Source organism: Danio aesculapii, chromosome 6 (genome assembly GCF_903798145.1).
Source record: "Danio aesculapii chromosome 6, fDanAes4.1, whole genome shotgun sequence".
In the NCBI taxonomy this organism is placed as follows: Eukaryota; Metazoa; Chordata; class Actinopteri; order Cypriniformes; family Danionidae; genus Danio; species Danio aesculapii.
The window spans coordinates 42,035,588-42,054,857 of record NC_079440.1 but is presented as its reverse complement, the minus strand read 5'-3'; the positions used below and the strand labels follow the sequence as shown (position 1 = coordinate 42,054,857).

The window sequence follows — 19,270 nt, the reverse complement described above, 5'->3', positions numbered from 1 at the left end:
ACAGCCGCTTGGCCGGAGGTGCAGGCGGGGGCAGCGGAGCAAAAGCTTCAGGCAAGCGTCCTCAGCGAAAAGCAGTGGATGTGGATAGCTCGGCGGGGGGAACGGTCATACAATCCCGCCGATAGAGATACCACCCATCGCCTCCGACTGCTCCATCACCGGCGTGAATTCCTGGGTGAATTCACCGACGGTGTCGCCGAACAGGCCAGCCTGAGATATGGGTGAGTTAAGAAAGCGAACTTTGTCAACAACACGCATATCACCAGGTTTAGCCTGAGGTGGCGTTCCTGGACCACGAATGTGACCTTCGTCCTTCCCAGGGCACACACAGACGACTTTTTAAAAAAATTTTAAGAGCATCTGATTTCACTGCGTGAGCCTACTGTGCCCATCCAGGAAGAAGGGGATGGGGAGGGTAGAAGGTCTTGCCTTTATCCTCCACGTCACACCCCTCTTATCGGTCCGGCCGCGGGGCTGGGGGATAAACCATCTCCAGAGCCATGGCCGAAGCAGCCTAGGGAAGCACAGCCACAAAGTCTGCTTCTAGATTTGACGCCGCGCTCATCATCCCGGAGGGAGAGAGCGGGTTCGAATCCTCATCAGACCTTGACAGTCCACCCTCCAAGGATGGTGAGGACGAAAGCGCACGCAGACCGGCCAGAAAAAAGTGCTCTCAAGATTGCGTGAGTTTAATGTGCACTTCCTGGAAGAAGGGGACGGGAGGCTTTGAAGGTCTTGCCTCCTTATATCCTCCGCAAAACACCCATCTAGTCGGTCCGGCTGCGGGGCTGGGGTATAAACCATCACCAGGCCCAGGGCCGAAGCAGCCCGAGAAAGCACGGCCATCATGTCTGCTTTTTAGATGCCAACGCCGAGCTCTCCACCCCGGCGGGTTCGCATCCTCATCAGACAATAACAGCCCATCCTCCGATGCAGCGATGGACATCTGACCCTCGGTGTCATCATGTGAGAGAACGACCATCCAAGGACGGACCGCTTTTCTTCACCTGAAGCTTGGACGCAGCACGTGGAGGAGCGAGAGGTTTGCAGCCCGAGGGCGGCGGATTTGCTCCCACTGTAACCCTCAGATCTCAGAGCAGTGCGGGTGACAACTGGGGTGGGTGGCTCTTTTGCAAGAGCGAGCCGCGATCTTAACTGCGCAACAGACATGACATCACAGTGATGGCATGCACTGCCCACGAGTACCACATTAACATGCTGGACCCCAGACATGAAACGCTGTGCTCGTGCCCATCATCCGGGGAGAGGAAACCACCGCATCCAGAAACGCACGGTTGGAGTGACGTCTTGAGAAAGACGCGCTGCACGACCTTGTTGCTCTATTAGGAAATCTTTTTTCCTATATACAAACTGCTCTTGGAGGACCGGACTCAAAGTACGCCAGGCAAGGGAGAAAAACCCAGCTCGACCATCTGCCACTGCGTATACGCGCTCTGGACCGGGAGAAGCTTCTTCTCGATCTCTCTCTGTAGACACAGGTTGGAGATACCCTCAAAGACTCTCTCAGAAGCTTTGTGAAAGGCTCTGAAAGCGAAAAGGATGTCAAGCATGGCACCGGCCTGGTCTTTATAGCATGACTCATTGGCATTTCATTGGCCCGTTTTTATACTCTTACAGATGATTGGTTTCTGACGAAATCCCCATAGTGTAAGTTTCCACATAGCATTAGAGTTCACCATCCGAAGGGGAACTAAGGCTACAATTGGCTCAGGCTCACCAAAATTGGACAATAGAAGATTGGAAAAATGTTGCCTGGTCTGATGAGTCTTGATTTCTGCTGCGACATTCAGATGGTAGGATCAGAATTTGGCATCAACAACATGAAAGCATGTATCCATCCTGCCTTGTATCAACGGTTCAGGCTAGTGGTGGTGGTGTAATGGTGTGGGGGATATTTTCTTGGCACACTTTGGGCCCATTAATACAAATTGAGCATCATGTCAACACCACAGCCTACCTGAGTATTGCTGCTGACCATGTCCATCCTTTTATGACCACAGTATACCCATCTTCTCATGGCTACTTCCAGCAGGATAACGTGCCATAGTCATAAAGCAAGAATCATCTCAGACTGGTTTCTTGAACATTACAATGAGTTCACTGTACTCAAATGGCCTCCACAGTCACCAGACCTCAATCCAATAGAGCAACTTTGAGGCAGTTCTGAAAGCAAAAGGAGGTCTAACACAGTACTAGTATGGTGTACATAATAAAGTGAGAGCAGAACAAATTGGGGAGATTCATTTAATTTTATTGTTATTTTTTTATTATCATTTGGGGTTCTAACAACTTCAAGGTCATGGGTTTGATTCCCAGGGAATGCTTGAACTGACAAAATTCCTTGAATGTAATGTACTTGACATATATTCTCTGTATAAAAATGTCTGATTAAGTGTGTATGTAAATGCTTCTCATCTCTGCAGGGATTGTGTGGAATGTCATGTTAAGGGTAGCCCTTCCTGTGATGCGAAATGTTTCAATGCTATAGTAAAACGTCTTGATGGCACTCATGAGCTTTCTTGCATATATGAACAAGTTTCATACAGTGTGGAGCTTCAGGCCAGTGGCAAAGTTAATGTTGAATATGCAGACCTGCCTTGTAAGTATGAATGCCTTAACGTTTTACCTTTACTTTAGATCCTAAATGCAATTAAAAAAAGAAAATATGCCAATAATTTACTCACCCTTGGGCCAACCATGATGAATTAGTTCTTTTCTTATGTATATTATTAAAGAAGATTGCATAGAAGCCATGTAGAAATTTGATATATGGCAATTTATGCAAATTACATAAATGTCATACAAGTTCCACCACTGTAAAACATTGTGGGTTTTACACAATTCATTCATGTTGTCCCAACACAAATCTATTATATTAACATAATTGTATTTACAAATTTAAGTGGATTGAACATAATACAATTAAGTTGTCCCAGAAAAACCTCACCAATTGTGTTGTTTCAGTTTATTTTAAATATGTAATTTGAAGAAGCAATAAAAATATATATTCTTGAGTAAAGTTCTTTTGGATTTCACATATTTAAAATGTATGTCTTATATTTATCATCAAAATCCTGCAAAAAGGGCCACTTACATATGTATTTTTCAACCATTGTAATTACAAATATATATATATATATGCTTAAATATATTAGGTATAGTTATATATGTGTTAATATTTGGTCATATAAACACACACAGACACACGTATATGCAGTATATACATGTAAATACGTTTTCTTTTCGGCTTAGTCCCTTCATTAATCAGGGGTCGCCACAGCGGAATGAAGCGCCAACTTATCTAGCACATGTTATTATGCAGCCGATGCCCTTCCAGCCGCAACCCAGTACTGGGAAATACCCATACACTCTTGCATTCACACTACAGCCAATTCAACTTATTAAATTCACCTGTAGCGCATGTCTTTGGACTGTGGGGGAGACTGGAGCACCCCAAGGTAACCCATGCGAACACAGGGAGAACATGCAAACTCCGCACACAAATACCATAAAATGCCAAATATATATATATATATATATATATATATATATATATATATATATATATATATATATATATATATATATATATATATATATGAACATGCATACATGTACATATTTCTAATTCCAATGGTTTAAAAAAATATATATGCAAGCACACTTTTTTTCATTCATTCATTTTCTTTTTTGCTTAGTTCCTTTATTAATCAGGGGTCACCACAGTGGAATGAACCGGTAACTTATCCAGCACGCCTTACGCAGCAGATGCCCTTTCAGCTGCAACCCATCACTGGGAAACACCACACACTCCTATTCAGACACATACACTACGGACAATTTAGCCTACCCAATTCACCTGTACTCCACACAACTCCACACAGAAAATGCCAACTGACACGAACCAGCGACCCTCTTGCTGTGAGGCGATCGTGCTGCGCCACCGTGACGCCACAATTTATTTTCGATATTTCAAAATAAATGTTTCATATTTCGCTTGTTTTATTTATGTATGTAAAATTATGAACTTTACTCTCATATATGTAATTTGCACAAATTTCCACGTATCATTTTTCTATATGGGGTGGCTCTTAGTGATTAATAAAATGCTAGTTAAAGTCTACCACTTTAAGAATAAATAGAAAAATAATATGGGCAAAACATAATGATACTGGTGAGTCTTAAATATAATACGGTTAATTCTTTGAGCTCTTGCTCCAGAGAGTTGTAAACGCATTCTGGACCATTTGCAGAGGCTGTTAATTAAAGGAAATAACACACTAAGTAAATCAGCTTCTTGCGCTTACCATTTTATTTCATTTCCTAAGATTTCAGGACTTCATTTTGCTTTGCCTGAATATGATTTTTTGACTGTCAAAGTGCTGGTAGCTCAACTGTTGACATTATCTGAATAACCAAGGACCACAGTTTCAGCTAAAAATCTTCTTTAATGTTCTAACGATGAAAAAAGTCATATAACAAGTGGAATGAGGATGAGTAAATTAACAGCAAAATTTCAAACAATGTTGAATGTGAATGTTAACAGCTTTTTTTTTTATTTGTCTCTGTAGATACTGTTGATAAGACTAAAGTTATCATCGGCAGCTCTGTGTCTGGAATCATAATAACTGGCATTATAATAATCATTATTTACCGTGCCCTCCTGGAGCTGTACGACTATAGAGAATATCAGAGCTTCGTCAAAATGCAGAGTCAGACGCAGTGGAAAGGGGTGATGTACAGGCATACAGCGTTATTAACTTTAAATGTGGAGCAAATTATAATATACTTGTTATAATATATCTATTAATATGATATGAATTATTAAATAAATATGAAATAAAGGAAGTACAGATCAGCTGTTTAACAATCCTGTGTCTCTCTGTTCTATTCAGGACCAGAATCCTCTTTTCAAAGGTGCCACGACAACAGTGATGAACCCTTTACATATGCAAAACGAAGCATAAATTTAAAGAGAGGGCAGATTTCTGGGAGTTTGCTATTGTAGTTTTTTGTTTCTTTTCGCTTTTTTCTTTTGGACATTTCACACTGTGCAGCTTAAAACTGTGTTCAAAATGTGTAGCCTAGGTTAACCGTAAAAACACTGTGATAGAGAACAGGAAGTTTATAAATAGTGTGATATATTTAGCGTAAATTCAAATGCTGCAGAACACAAAGCCTTTCTGTTATGACTAAATAGAGCTGTGAAATCAGCTGTGAAACTGAACAATGTTATCCAAACATGTTGGCATTTTTTAACCCATTAAACAATTTAAGAACTTCCTTTGTTTTGATTTGATTTAAATAAGGAGTGTTTAACTTTATTTGTGGAACAGGGTTTCTGGAATTTCCACATATACTTTGACAATATAAATCGCACACAGTCATCCTTCAATTCCAAGCACAAGAATTATGTTTTAGTTTTTATCATGCAATTTTATCTTGTACTTTTATCAACAATGGCATCAAAATAGATTTTTTGATATGTCTTATGTAGCAGAAGAACACGTGAATGTTAACTAGACAGCTTATTTTACGATGTAATCCAAAATAACTTTCTAAATGTACGGTATATTCCAGAATGTATGGCGAATTAACCTTTCATGGCATGAAATTGATACCTGTTTAGCTTTACTGCTAAGTGTTTTATATTGTTTATTATATATCTCATGTTTAATTAAAAACATTATTTGGTATATTTTTATTTATTTATTCGTTGTGTTTGGACTTGGTAAAAGATTTTGAATAATAAATTTGAGTTTTAAGAAAATGTATATTGTATATTTTCTTTAATCTTATTATCTTTATTATCTATATTTCAGTTCATTTAAATCAGTTGTCTTTTGTATTTTGCTTGGTCTTGGTTAAAAAAATAACAAATAATAATAAAAGTGCCTTTGAAACAAATACAAATTTTGTATGCTGTATTTTTATATATGTTTCACTTTAAAACAGCAAAATTAAAACTGTATAGAAGTGTTACTTATGTATTGAATGTATGTGAATATATATATAAAAACATCTGTTTAAATTGAGATTTCAGATTTCATTACCAGTTTATCATCGATTTTCACCATCTAAATTAATTAAACAATTTTTAAAAACTAAGAATTTTTTTTTTGAATTACCCGTGCCACATGGTACATTTCCTCTTTCGAGACGTTGTCACAGTTTCCCGATAGGCTTTGCAGTATTTAAATATATGCGCGGCTTCGCTTTTTCGTTCCGCTGCTGTCATCCAAATAACGGCGACGCGCCAGTGGAAAAATAAGGCAGTTTTACTTTTATATACATGTTGAGAAACGCTGTATTTCAAAACACTCTAAAAGAGTGTCATTTTCTCAATATCTGACCGCTTAACCGAGAGCGGTAGCTGACAAGCTAACAGGTTTGTTGGATTTGTTTACATGATTTGCTATCAGCGTTAGCTTGCTAACTTGCTAGTTTAATCTTATATGTCAGAACTTACTAGGCAACACACCAGATGACCAATAAACGTACTTTTATGCAGTGAAAAGTCTTGCCATTCAGCTTTATAAAGTCATTCAGATACATAAATATGCATATTGTTTTGAGTTGCAGATCCGACAATGATGGCATTAAAGAGCTTGAAAACAGAAGAGTACGTTCAGCAGTTATCTTGTGTCAAGGACATTACAGTCCTCCACAACGAACTAAAGGTAAAACAGATTTTGTATGTTCACGTTAGAGTGTTTATTTCGTGTACCGTGCACAATGCTGGAGCGTTTCTTTATTTCTTTTGCTGTAGAAACATGTGGATGGTGGCTTGGGTCCTTATGGTCGCACAATGTGTGATCGTATCATCAGAGCCTGCAACCAGCGGCTGGGCAGCGGCTCCGTGGATGCTGACCTTCAAGAGCGGATAGTGGAGCTGGTGGAACTGGCTGTCCAAGGGTTTCAACTGCTTGAAGAGTCCGGCATGCAGAGCAACCCCTTTTATCTGGAGAAAATAGTCTTTCACATCCTACAGAAAGTCGCAAGTCTTGGAGCTCATGGTCCAGCTTGTCGACTGGGTCAGCTCGTGTATAGAAGACTGAAATGTTTGTCTGCAGAGGTACAGTACTTTTACATCTACATTTATTAACTTAAAAGATGCTTTTATATATTTTTACACTATTAGTTGATGGAAGAAACTCATCGTAAGTGGGCAAATACACCTTTAGAAGAATTAGTCATACAAAGTTTTTGCAATATTTCCTTTAAAATAGTACAGGCTAGAATAGGAAGGGAATTAAGAAAATTAAAAGCACTGAGGATATTTCTGTTCAAGTAGGGTTCTGGAAAAGATGATTTCAACTGTTTATTTATTACTAATAATTATTAATAATAACAACTTAATAAAAACATTCTTCTTCTTATTATTATTATCAAAATTCCAAATATATACCAAATCAAATAAAAAAACTGTAAATGTTTTGTGCAATCTATCAAAAGTTCTTCAGTTGTATAGTTTATTATAGTATAGTATATTTCGCTTGCTCTTGGTGTAATAATAAAGATTACAAAAACTGTTTATTTCTGTAAATGTAAATTTCTGTATTTACATTTGTTGTAATTACATCTCTTTTACATCATTTGGTATCTTTTGTGTTCTGTGTGTAGGAATCAAAAATAGACATTTGTTTATTTTTTTTTTCAGACAAATTGGTGCTTCTGGCGTATAGTTTTAAGTTAATTCTGGTTAGCCAACTTGACTGCAAAACATTTAATAGTGCTATTTTTGTATTTTGCTCGATTTTTGTTATGATAATAATAAAGGATACTGAATTGTGTATATAGTAAATTTTCCTTTGTTGTAATTACATCTTTTACATTATTTGAAACCATTGGCGTTCTAAGAATCAAAAATAGACATTTGTTTATTTTTTATTTCAGTCAAATGAATGTGTGTTGTTATATTTAGGTTTGATTTGTTTACTAAGTATTTGCTGAGGATTTTTGTGTAAAATGTTTATAGTTGATGAAAACAATAAAACGGCAGTAATTTTTGTCAGTTAAAGTAAAAAGTAACTAAATGTATAATAGGAGTATAAACTGAAGTGGTCATAAATGTTTGGGTACCCTGGAGACACTTCAATTATTTTCAAACAAAATTATGTAAATTAATTTATAATAAATGTCTTCTCGTTTGTTTGTTTGTTTGTTTTCCAAGTGTGAAAAATTACCACACTGTTGACATCATGACTTCCTTCTAGCGTAAACTTCTTAAGTGCTCCTGCTGTGTGGAAACCAGTCATGTCCTTCATAACCAGCAACGTCCATCTGAAGTCTTTTAACTGCTGGAAAAATCCATAATTTATTTTCTTTAATAAACCAAGTTTCTTAACATGCCTATAGCCCTAACATTAAATATAAGTCTTTTTTTGCGGATACTGATATGACGACCACATATTGTAGATCTATAATGTTGATTTTAGTGCTTAAAAAAACTTTTATGTTTTAGTCTCGTTTTAAAAATTATTAATTTGAAAGAAATTTATATTTTTACACCCCAAAGTTTGTTGATGGGGTAAATGTGGGTACTCTGAAGACGATCATTGTGAATGTATTTATTTATCCGTATTTCAATATTCACATATTTTTGCTTTTTTTTTTTTTGACAGATTGATGACTTTAATGTCCTGGTGCGCAATTGCTTCGCAGTCTTGTGGAACAGTCTCCTCTCTAACAAATCAAGTGCTTCCACCCTCCCTCCACGAGACAGACTCCACTGTCAGCTGCAAGCTTTAACATTCAGACTCCTTGAACAGGGGTCCAGCTCATCATCTTCCCCATCCAAAGTTCCTCTGTTTGTCGAGGAAGCAGTAGTGGAGTACGAACGATCATGTGGAGGTTTTACTCAAGACGATGTACGTTTTCTGACCTCTGAATTGCGTGAGTTATTCTCTGGTGCTTTATTCAACCCTCAGGACTCCGGATCTTCTACTTCACTGCTGGCCGTGTGGTGCGAGGTGGCGTTTAAAGTGTCTAAACTGCTCTGCAAAAGTCGCTTTTCAACTGAGGCTGTTGAACTCTTGCGAGGCACTCTAAAGGAGGTTGATGGTCACGTTGGCCTGCGTTCCGCTCTGGGTCTGGCAGATCGTGCAGTGCAGATGCAGTGTGTGTTAAGTTCTGGAGGTGAATGCAGTAAAAGCTTCACTGAATGTGCCCGTGCTCTCCGGATGTTGCCTCGTGGCATTTCAAGCTTAGAGTCTCATGCCCTGTTAGAGGCTTGTCAGCTGGTGGTTTGGACGTTAGAAGCTAGTCAGTGTAAAGGAATGGATGTGACCACTTTGTTGGCTTGTTTTTCCTTTTTGGAAGAATATCAGGAATTTCTGCTAACACAGCAAAAGGTGTGTTTGTGTAATAATTCACTGATACTCTTTGATGTGTTCTTCTGGGTTGAATTTTATTTTTAAAGGCTTGTGTGTTTATTTTCCAGAACTCCTATTCGCTGCAGGTGCAATACTCCCTTTGTTTCAGTTTTTACCAGGGCTTCATCTGCACGTATGATAGTCTTCATGGATCTCAGGTAGGGGTGAACAATATCGTTTGAGCATTGATATGGCAATGTGTGTATCTGCAATAGTCGCATCATAGGATTAGATTATTAGATAAAGATTAAAAGCTAAAGATTTTATTACGTTTTATTATTTATACAAAGATCTTCTTGTTATTTTACATTTGATTTGTTCAATTTCTGTACATAAATACTATTAGGATCCCCCGAAAAATCATAAAGCACTGTTTGTTTGTTTATTTTTGCTTGTAATTTATTTTAATTTATGCAGATGCTCTATATAGAAAAAGACTTGATCATCGCAGTTGATTTAAATGAATATTATCTTTCCAAATAGAGCTATTTAAATCATCTGGTAAAATTGTATTCATACCGCAGTACATATCACAGCAAAACAAAATATTGCAATGTCAGGTAATTTGCTAAACTATCGGGAATAGGGCAATAGTCACATCGCAGTATCTGCAATGTTGAGTTGGGATTATAGTTAAGCAATGAAGACTGTACATTGTTATTTTACATTACTTTTGATTATTCAGTTACTGTACATGAATATCTGACTGCTGTTTGACCATAAAGCACTGCTTTTTTTCTCTGATCTTTGCCCTGTCTATCGCTACAAAATTATCCCGTTCATTTCAAATAGAGCTGTTCGAGTCAAACTGCTGAAATTGTATTCATATCGCAAGAAAAATAATCCGAATGTCAGATTATTTTCAATATGGTGCAGTTCTCGTCTGGACTATGATAAAATAGTTTTTGAGTGGTCTCTCATTTATATGATTGACTTATTTTGTTTGCAAAGGTGTCTGTGGGTGATACTTTGGACAGAGTGCTTTTGTTCTGCCGGTCGACCGCAGGACGTATGCTTGCTGAACTGCGGACGCTCAGTAATGACAACTTGCTGCTTAAAGCAGGTAGGTGTCTTTTTTTTTTTTTAAAGCTTGCTTGTGGAATGTGAATTCTTGTTGAATGAGTCTGTGAATAAGCTAGTATTTCTTTAGTGTCAGAATCATTCCAATATGCCGGTTTGTGATCACGAAGCATTTATCACTGTTGGAAACTTGTTCTGTTTGAAAAATATGTTTGAAAAGGCTATTTTTTTATTTTAATAATAGAAATTTTCACATTTAAAATAGATGTTATTTTACAGCAGTGGTTATGTCTGCTTTCTTGATTTGATCAATTAAATATGTCCCTCTTGAATATGTATTAATTTGTAATAATAATAATAAAAAATGACATTTGAAGTTTAAAGTATGTATTGTATGTCTCTTTTTCCCTCCTCTTCTAGTGTGTGCAGTGAATAATGTGGTGTACGAGCTGTTTAACAGGAAGCTGTATGAAGGAGCCTTTGGATTGTCTATGATTGTGTGTCAGGTGCTCTGTAAGGACTGCCCACCCTCTCTTCCTGTGGATCGGGTAAGAACTACCTGATTTTATTATTTTATTTTATTGATAACTTTTATTATTGTTGTTAATTCAGTTATTTTAGATTAAATTAGAGAGATTTCTGACCCTCCTTCAACAGCAAGGATCCTAAGACATTCAAAGTCCAGAAAAGGAAACGTTGTCAAAACAGCCCATGTGAACTATAATCACACAGAGCTCCAAGAACACAATATATTTTTAAGAAACTTTATTTGCCTATATCTTCCATGTTAGGGTGAAAATTTACTACAAGCAATACAACACTTGCTTTTTGTGCTGCTTGAAATTTGGTGAACAAAGCCATTTTTACAGCTTTTTTTTTCGGTACACAAAAGTGTTCTTGGAGCTTCATATGATTACATTTGAAGCACTGAGTTACGTAGACTCTTTTGACAGTTTTTCTGGACTTTGAGCATCTCAGCACCGTTGCAGATTATGCAAGTCAAGTCGCTCTCACATTTCTTTGAAAGTATCTTAACTTGTGTTCTGATGATGAACAAAGGTTTCGGGGGATTGCAACGACACATGGATGCGATTATTAATGACTTATTGACTTAACTAACACTTTAATAAGCAATGTTCTGTTCAATTGTCTTGGCTTTTAATTCTGTGAGAAACTTATTTTATTCAGTTCATTCTTTTAAAGTGATTTTTAACATCTAAATACAATTTTTGTGTTTTTAGAAAAAATAAACTGTAAAAACGTAATATAAATTTATATGTTCAGTGTACACAAACAACTAATCCACTAATAGCAGCAACAAAGAATTTGTGTTCCTTGTGTCAGTATTGTCTTCTATGTATTATAAACCTATTGAATCTTGAACATCAAGTTGTACTTTCAGTTTTTTTAAAAATGTATATTTGACAGGATAAGCTTCTTGACTACGTTTATCATGTGGATGTTTCAGGTCAACCGCTGTTTCATGCTGACAGTGCAGTGTAGTCGCCGAGCAGGCCATCTGGAGCAGGCTCTAGACTGGATTGTTCGCTGGATTCAGGCTTTGGGCTCACAGATTCTGGATCATCTCGCCGAACCAGTGTCGATGTGGGTCAAAACCAAGTGTGATGCCGCTAGAGCAGGAGAGGATGACACACGCCTGAGGTGACTTGCACTTCAAAATAAGGCTTCCAGTGTACCTCTTGATTGCCTTTAAGATGACAATGTTTTTTTTCAGGACTCTGAGGGACGGGTTAGGAGAAACATTAGTGGATGAGGAGGTTATGATGTGTTTGTTGGAGGAGGAGTTGCGTGTATATAAAGAGCAGACTGGAGATACAGCGCAGGAACGCTACAACACACTCTGTGACCTCTTGGAAATCTGCCATGAAGAAACCCCACACACTCTGAGAAGAGCCACTTATCTGTGTGAGATGGCACAGGTTGTGTGCTATCAGGACTTCAGCCAGCAGACTGACTGGTGGGTGAACACAGTGAATTATTTGTGTTTTCACATCGTATTAAGAGAAATAAATGATTACCTTTTTTTAAAATGGACATGATCAGGTTGTACATAAGAGATGGCCACTCAAGGCTTACATGCATTTTTTAAAGATATATCATAAGAATATTTTTATCATAAAACACATTTTAATAGTTTCAGATATATATAAAAAAATATATATAAACATATTTTAATATTTCAGAATATTTATCTTTGATAAAGTCTTAAGTTGCTTCAGATTGATCAGAGTTGTTTTATCATTTTTTTGTGCAGTGAGTCAATGATTAAACGCTTATATAGTAAATATTCAGTACAAGTGTTAGCATAAATATAGCCTATGTTGCAGATATTTCATTAAAACATAAATAAATAAACAACATGATATTAGCATGTTTTCAGTGATCTGGGGTCCGTTTTTCGTACCTTGCTTAAATTATCTTGGATGATTTGACAGATCCTGGATCTTTTAAGCTTGATGATTGATCCCTGGTTAATTTGGTTAAAACAAGTTCGCGAATCAGATTAAAATGTCTGGATGAACTGATCTGAGATGGCAGCGCATGAAGGACGACTCTATCGATCCTCGAAATCATGATCAGCAATGCAACGATTGGCTGACAGCACAGCAGCGTCATGACATCTGATTAATATTCAATTATATGGGAGCAAAATTACATCAAATTCATAGTAAACTGTTTGTTGAATATGATTCACAATAACTTTCCACATTTGTTGGAGTGCCCCATTTTTAATGTTATCAGACAACAATTTTTATCTGGACAGACTTTAAATTAAATATTTTTAAATGTGAATCCATCTAAAATTGTACTTTTTTTTTTTTTTTTTTTTTTTATCGAAAGGAAACCTTAAAGATTTAAAGGAAAGGAAACCTTAAAGATAAGATTTTTATCTTATATATTATCATTAATATTTATGTATTTTACCTTGTATATTATTTATTGCTGTTGATTACTTTTAATTGTTAGAATATTTTTATAATTATAGAAAATTGGTATTTATAAAACGTGGTAAAATTTATCTATTTTTATTTTTTGCCATGACATAGCCATAGAAGCTGAAATGGCAATAAAATTAACTCTCTCTCCACATTTGTTGTGGGCTGCTGGGATTTTATGTGTCAAGTATTTAGCAATTTATTTAGTTTTACTTTACTGTTTTTTTTAAACTAAGTATTTTCCCCAGTGTATGTAACCTATAGGTTTCTACTGTAAGAAAATATCAGCATTCAGTACATACTTTCAGTATTAACTTTGCTTCAATTACCCGATCTAATCCTGTTTATATGAAACCAGCCAGTTCCAGAGTAGGTTTGTGCTACCTGACATGTTGCTATGACAACTCTCACATGAGTTTTGAATAGCGAAACGATCCTGGATCTTGTCAAATCACCAATAACCAAATCCAGCTCGTACGTAATCAATGTACGAAGAACGGACCCCTGGTTAGAAGTAGTAAAGCAAGACTTTTGTGTATGCTTATTTTGTGTCTGCTTGTGTTGTGGATTTTTTTAAGGCTATCGTTTTTGTTACAAGGCTTGTGAATAAGCGGGAAAACGGGAAATGAATAGGTGGGAAAACAATCAAAAGAAAAGCATGAGGATGCTAAGTACAATTTTGATCAAAGCCTTTGGATTTTGTTACAATGCAGTAAAGTATAAAGGCCTTGTTGTTGGTGCAATTTCCCAATATATCCAATAACGGTTACATGTTAAGTGAGTGTAGGTGGTCTTTAGTTGCTGTGCAAACACATTTGACTACAAGAGTGTTTACTATGGAACTTATCCGACTCAATATGTTTTCATCTACCTCTGAAAGTGTTTGAACGTAGACAAACGTAACATTTTATGACTTATGCGTTGGCAAAAAAACCCCCAGCAAATTAGTACCAGGTTAAAACAGGGCTGGAGATGAAAGGTATATTATATACAGAAAAAAAAAACTGGTTTTGTTGTTTATAACCAGCTCAGCAGTTGATTTTACCCATGAGGCTTTGCGGTTGCTGGAAGCAGAACCAGAGATGGCAGAGAATGCTGATAGGCTGAAGGATGAGAAAGCCCACGCCTCCCTGTGGCTCTACATCTGCACTCTTGAGTCCAACCTGCAGGAGGTCAGTGATAACTGTGGACACTTAACCAAAATATATAGATATTTAATTGTTCTTAAATGCCTAAAATGAGTTTTGTTAGCAAATATAAATGATTATAATTAGTGCTGGGCAAAAAAAAAATTGCATCCAAAATAAATGTTTGTTTAGACATAATTTGTGTGTGTGTACTATGTATATTGATGTGTTTGTATATATAAATACACACTTGCATGCATACGATTAAAAATTTATATTTACATATAAAATAAATGTGTATGATACAAATTGTATATAATTTTAAAGATAATTGTAACACCGGGGTTTAAAAGTCAGTTCCTGAAGGGCCGCAGCCCTGCACAGTTTAGTTCCAACCCTGTTCCAGCACACTTAAGCTGCGGTCACACTGGGCTTTTCCTCCCATAGACTTCCATTCATACGCACGCGAATGTGTCAGACCGGAAACGCAAGGTCATGCGTTAAGTTTCGCAGTTCGCTGCGGTGCAAAGTTCAAGCTTGGTGAACTCTGACCTGCGAAATTGCATCACTTGACTGCGTGAGACCAATCGAGGATCAAAACAGGACCTCTCTGGACAGAAATTTAAAACATGGAGCAATCGCTCGCTTTTTTTAAATGTCTAATCATCTTGTTTAATCCCGCCCCTTTTCGCAGCACCGTACGACAGAATTTCACACACACAAAGCCCAGTGTGACCGTAGCTTTACCTGTAGGTTTCAAACAAGCCTAAAGGACTCAATTAGTTGGATCAGATGTGTTGAATTAGGGTTGGAACTAAACTGTGCAGGGCTGCGGCCCTCCAGGAACTGACTTTGACACCTGTGATGTAACAAAATGGTTTTGTATAGTTTTGTTTCTATGTATGTGTGAAAATAACATGTATACGTAATAAATATAAATAATACACACACACACACACACTGTCAAAACAAACTTTTATTTTGTATTTGAATCCATTGGATTAATTCCAAGCACTAATTATAATCTACGTGTCAATTTACAAAACAAATGAATTACAATAGTTAATTTATTATAGCATAAGAGACAGACCACATCATTTAAACCACAATGTACATACTCAACACTACAAAAGCAACATTTTATGTAACATATTGGTTGTTTGTGTGTGTTATAGGCTGTGGACACAGAGAAGCGTTTGTGTGCAGTGCAGGAGGAGAATAAAAGAGATGTGAATATGGATCCTGTTCCCACAAATGATCTGGAGTACGAGGACAAACAGAAATCACAGGAGAGCCAGTTAGTCTACGATGGACTACGCTTCAACCTGCTGGCTCACAGCAGTAAGTCAACACTTTCAAACACACAATACAATAATGCATTTTTATATACTGTGTTCATTTGTATCGTTTTGTTTGTATTGTATTGTATATAGACTAATCTAGTAATGTGGCTGCTCTGTTTGTGTCAGAGCAAAGTGAGCCTCTGGATAGATGTTTGTCTCTATGGCGGAGTCTCCTCAGAGGGTCTGTGCCTGCAGTTAGAGACCCTAAACTTACAGCTTCTTCAATGACGTTGATGGCTACCCTCTACACACTTATGGGCAAGGTTTGTGAATCCCCCCATTACTGACTGTGCAGTAAAGGGTTTGAGATTTGTACTGATGTTTAAATAACAAATGTCTCTGTTAGCACCTGCAAGCTCTGGAGGGATATCAGCTTGCTGCCGCCCTTTTCAATGTACTTGGCGATGGCCAGAATAGTGCCAATGCCTTCTGCCACTCTACCAGGATCTTGCTTTACCTGGGTTCACCGCAGCTTGCACAGGTGAATTGTAATTACAACATAAAATAGTGAAACATTCAAAACTGCCTTTGACCCAAACTTTTCTTTAGGATTTCAGCCACATTGTATTGTTATTTTCAAGTAGTCTAATAGTAACCTTAACGGTAGAGAATAAATCACATTTTGAAAGTGAATCATACCTTAATAATGCAATCTTTATGTGGAGCATCATGCTGCTTTTAAAAGGTGATTTGACTTTTGATCGCCTCTATATAAGTGTTTTTTTTTCTCTCCCTAATAACGATAATCATTACCAGATGAATCAACATTGACTAAATTTGATTAATCTAGTAGTAAAGTAAGATAAGTAATTGTAACTGGCAGAGTTCATAGCCATGGAAGTCAAGGAATTTAGACTTTTTCAAAACTGGAAAATTTTTGGAAAAACAAAAAAATGCACAGTTTTGTGAAAGTCTTGGAAATTTGTTTAACAAATATCTGTATACTTAAATATAGGTTAGTTGTCTTTACTGCTTCTCTGTCCTTGACCAATCACATGCTCTCACATTGTTAGTGCCGTGTAAGCATTATCTAAATAAATTTTACATAGATTTATAAAAATAAATTTAAACTAAATAGATTGTTGCATGTTTTACCATATGCTGTAATGAATTTGAATGGGGATTGGTTTTTTTATATTTGTGTATATATAAAATACAAAAAAAAACCTCAAATTGATGACATTTTCTTAAAATAGATTAGTCAATTTTAAACAAATAGATTCATTGAATCTGTTTATCCAGGATCATGTAGTTCTACTTTATTAAATAAAAAGCTCAAATTAAACTTCAGCAAGTTTTGCATGTTTCAGGTGGAGTTAGAAAAAGCAGAAAAGAGCTTGTCATCTGTCTCCATCTCTGAGGGGACGTCTATCATATCCATGATGGCTATGTTGCAAAAAGCACAGCTACACTATGCTCTGGGACAGGTAATGCTCTTTCATACATTTGTTTGTGGACTACTGAGTCAATTTAATCCAAAAAATATATACTTTAAACTGGATGATTTCTGATTAAACCAATATCTGTGCTTAATCTGTTTTTGTCTCTTTCAATTCAAACTTGCTTTATTGGCATGACAAATGTTACAAAAGTATTGCCAAAGCATTCGTAATGTTTGCAGTAAATAGAACATATGAAAGTAGTTATGGAATTATTACTAACTCAGTTGTCATTATTATAATTATTATTAATATTTATTAAATTACTTTGGTAACATTTCTCTCTCTCTGTTAGGTGGAGAGTGGCGTGTCCTGCCTGATGGAGGTGATAAAGGAATCTGCTCAGCATCATTCTAAGAGCTGGTACCTGCTCAGGGCTCGAGCACTGCAGACAGCCAGTGAATACTTGAGTCTGGACACACAGGCTTTGGACTCACAGCTACGCCAGAGCATCGTGCAGCAGGGTCAGTTCTTTTCTAGTACACACACTGCACATGAAGATCCAGTGAACAACAGTTCTATCCCATTTCACACTTGCATGTTTAAAAGCTGTTTTTTACATAGTGGCTTAAGGGAACAGTGCATCCAACAATTATAATTTTATCATCACTTACTCATCCTCCACTTGTTCAAAATCTGTTTGAGTTTCTTTCTTCTACTGAACATAAAGGACGAATGTTGGGAAAAACAGCTATTGTTGTTCATTGTATTCTTCAGACTTTTGTGTCAACAGAAGAAATAAATGTATTAAAGTTTAGAACCACTTGAGTCTAAGTAAATGATGAGGAAATTTAAATTTTTGGCTGATTATCCCTTTTTTTAAGATTAAAACACTTTATACACTATCAGTTGAGTTTAAAAGAATAGATAGCACATATATGAGAGACCTATTCAATGCAATAAATATTAAGTAATAAACTCTTAAACATATTATACTTGTCTTTACTATGAGTTAAGGAAAATATTAATTCATTTATGAAAATCAGGAGAACATGTAAACTGATAAACCAAGTGGATCTGGACGGAAAGTTACTCGCATCACATACACATTGCTTAATTTGAGCCAGATCTTGCCGGATCCTGTTCCGGGAAATGTCAGGTGTGTGTGTGAGAGAGAAAGAGAAAATGTCAAAGAAAAAACGGCAAGCAAAGCTGAGTGGATTGTGTGCATGCGTACACATAAAGGTAGTCCCTTTCGACCGATCAGCTTTCTTACATTTACAATCACTCTTGTTGGTTGGTGATGATTATTGTTTCACGCGCAAAAGGAGCGCAAATAATGGCATATTGACATACCTAAATAATATTTGTATTTTCAAAATGCTAGAGGCAGTCAAGCATATATTTTTTTTAAAGCACAAGTAAATCTGATAATGAGCCTGATCAATAAAGATCTTGAGAAGATGAAACTGCACATCTGGATCAGGATAGCAGGAGACGGAAGCAAGTCAGCTAGAAAACATGACTGAAGACCTGACCATAGGCTCTTCTTGAAGATTAGATAGTGAACTGAATAGTGATGTTTTGTAGCTACATGTTTGTTTGTTTTTATCCATGGTTTACCAATAACGTTATATTGCACAAAATAAATGGACCATTCAGAAATTTGATGCTTTATTTTAATTTTTTTTGCTATAACTGCTTTGTAATGTCATGTTGCAGGAAAATTAAAATTATATGGTGGACGGCGTTCACTGTAACTTTTATTTCCTGGTTTTGTTCTGGAAATTATTCATTTACGTATTAAGCACTGCACAACCCATATGCTGCATGTGATTTAATGTTCTATATTGTCTGTGTTTTAGGTCTAAAGACTCCAGACACGGCTCAATATGAAGGGTTGAAGCTGTTGTGTAGCCTGGTGATGATGTTATTGGGCAACGGGTTTTATGGAGCCCCTGGACCAAACACTGACACTCGCTTTGTGGATAAAGGTACAACAGCTGTAACTATTCCTGAACGGATTTCTCTGTAAATCCAAAAGAAATG

The 19,270-nt window shown here is 36.6% G+C and overlaps 2 protein-coding genes across 2 annotated transcripts in view; both read left to right on the top strand.

The window, feature by feature from the left end:
- The window catches only part of itgb7 (integrin, beta 7), a 38,498-nt gene extending 32,751 nt beyond the window's left edge, over positions 1–5,747 (top strand). The window contains exons 14-16 of the mRNA XM_056460222.1: positions 2,445–2,620; positions 4,593–4,753; positions 4,917–5,747. Of these exons, the coding sequence (XP_056316197.1) occupies positions 2,445–2,620; positions 4,593–4,753; positions 4,917–4,988 (409 nt within the window). The 3' untranslated portion in view covers positions 4,989–5,747. The remainder of the gene's footprint in view (positions 1–2,444; positions 2,621–4,592; positions 4,754–4,916) is intronic.
- Positions 5,748–6,231: 484 nt separating this feature from the next.
- Positions 6,232–19,270, top strand: part of espl1 (extra spindle pole bodies like 1, separase) — a 29,648-nt gene continuing 16,609 nt past the window's right edge. The window contains exons 1-16 of the mRNA XM_056460220.1: positions 6,232–6,409; positions 6,604–6,701; positions 6,791–7,096; positions 8,646–9,374; positions 9,464–9,553; positions 10,347–10,458; positions 10,836–10,963; positions 11,884–12,077; positions 12,151–12,393; positions 14,400–14,544; positions 15,675–15,840; positions 15,969–16,105; positions 16,189–16,323; positions 17,153–17,269; positions 17,577–17,745; positions 19,087–19,215. Coding sequence (XP_056316195.1) covers positions 6,612–6,701; positions 6,791–7,096; positions 8,646–9,374; positions 9,464–9,553; positions 10,347–10,458; positions 10,836–10,963; positions 11,884–12,077; positions 12,151–12,393; positions 14,400–14,544; positions 15,675–15,840; positions 15,969–16,105; positions 16,189–16,323; positions 17,153–17,269; positions 17,577–17,745; positions 19,087–19,215 — 2,890 coding nt within the window. The 5' untranslated portion in view covers positions 6,232–6,409; positions 6,604–6,611. The remainder of the gene's footprint in view (positions 6,410–6,603; positions 6,702–6,790; positions 7,097–8,645; positions 9,375–9,463; positions 9,554–10,346; positions 10,459–10,835; positions 10,964–11,883; positions 12,078–12,150; positions 12,394–14,399; positions 14,545–15,674; positions 15,841–15,968; positions 16,106–16,188; positions 16,324–17,152; positions 17,270–17,576; positions 17,746–19,086; positions 19,216–19,270) is intronic.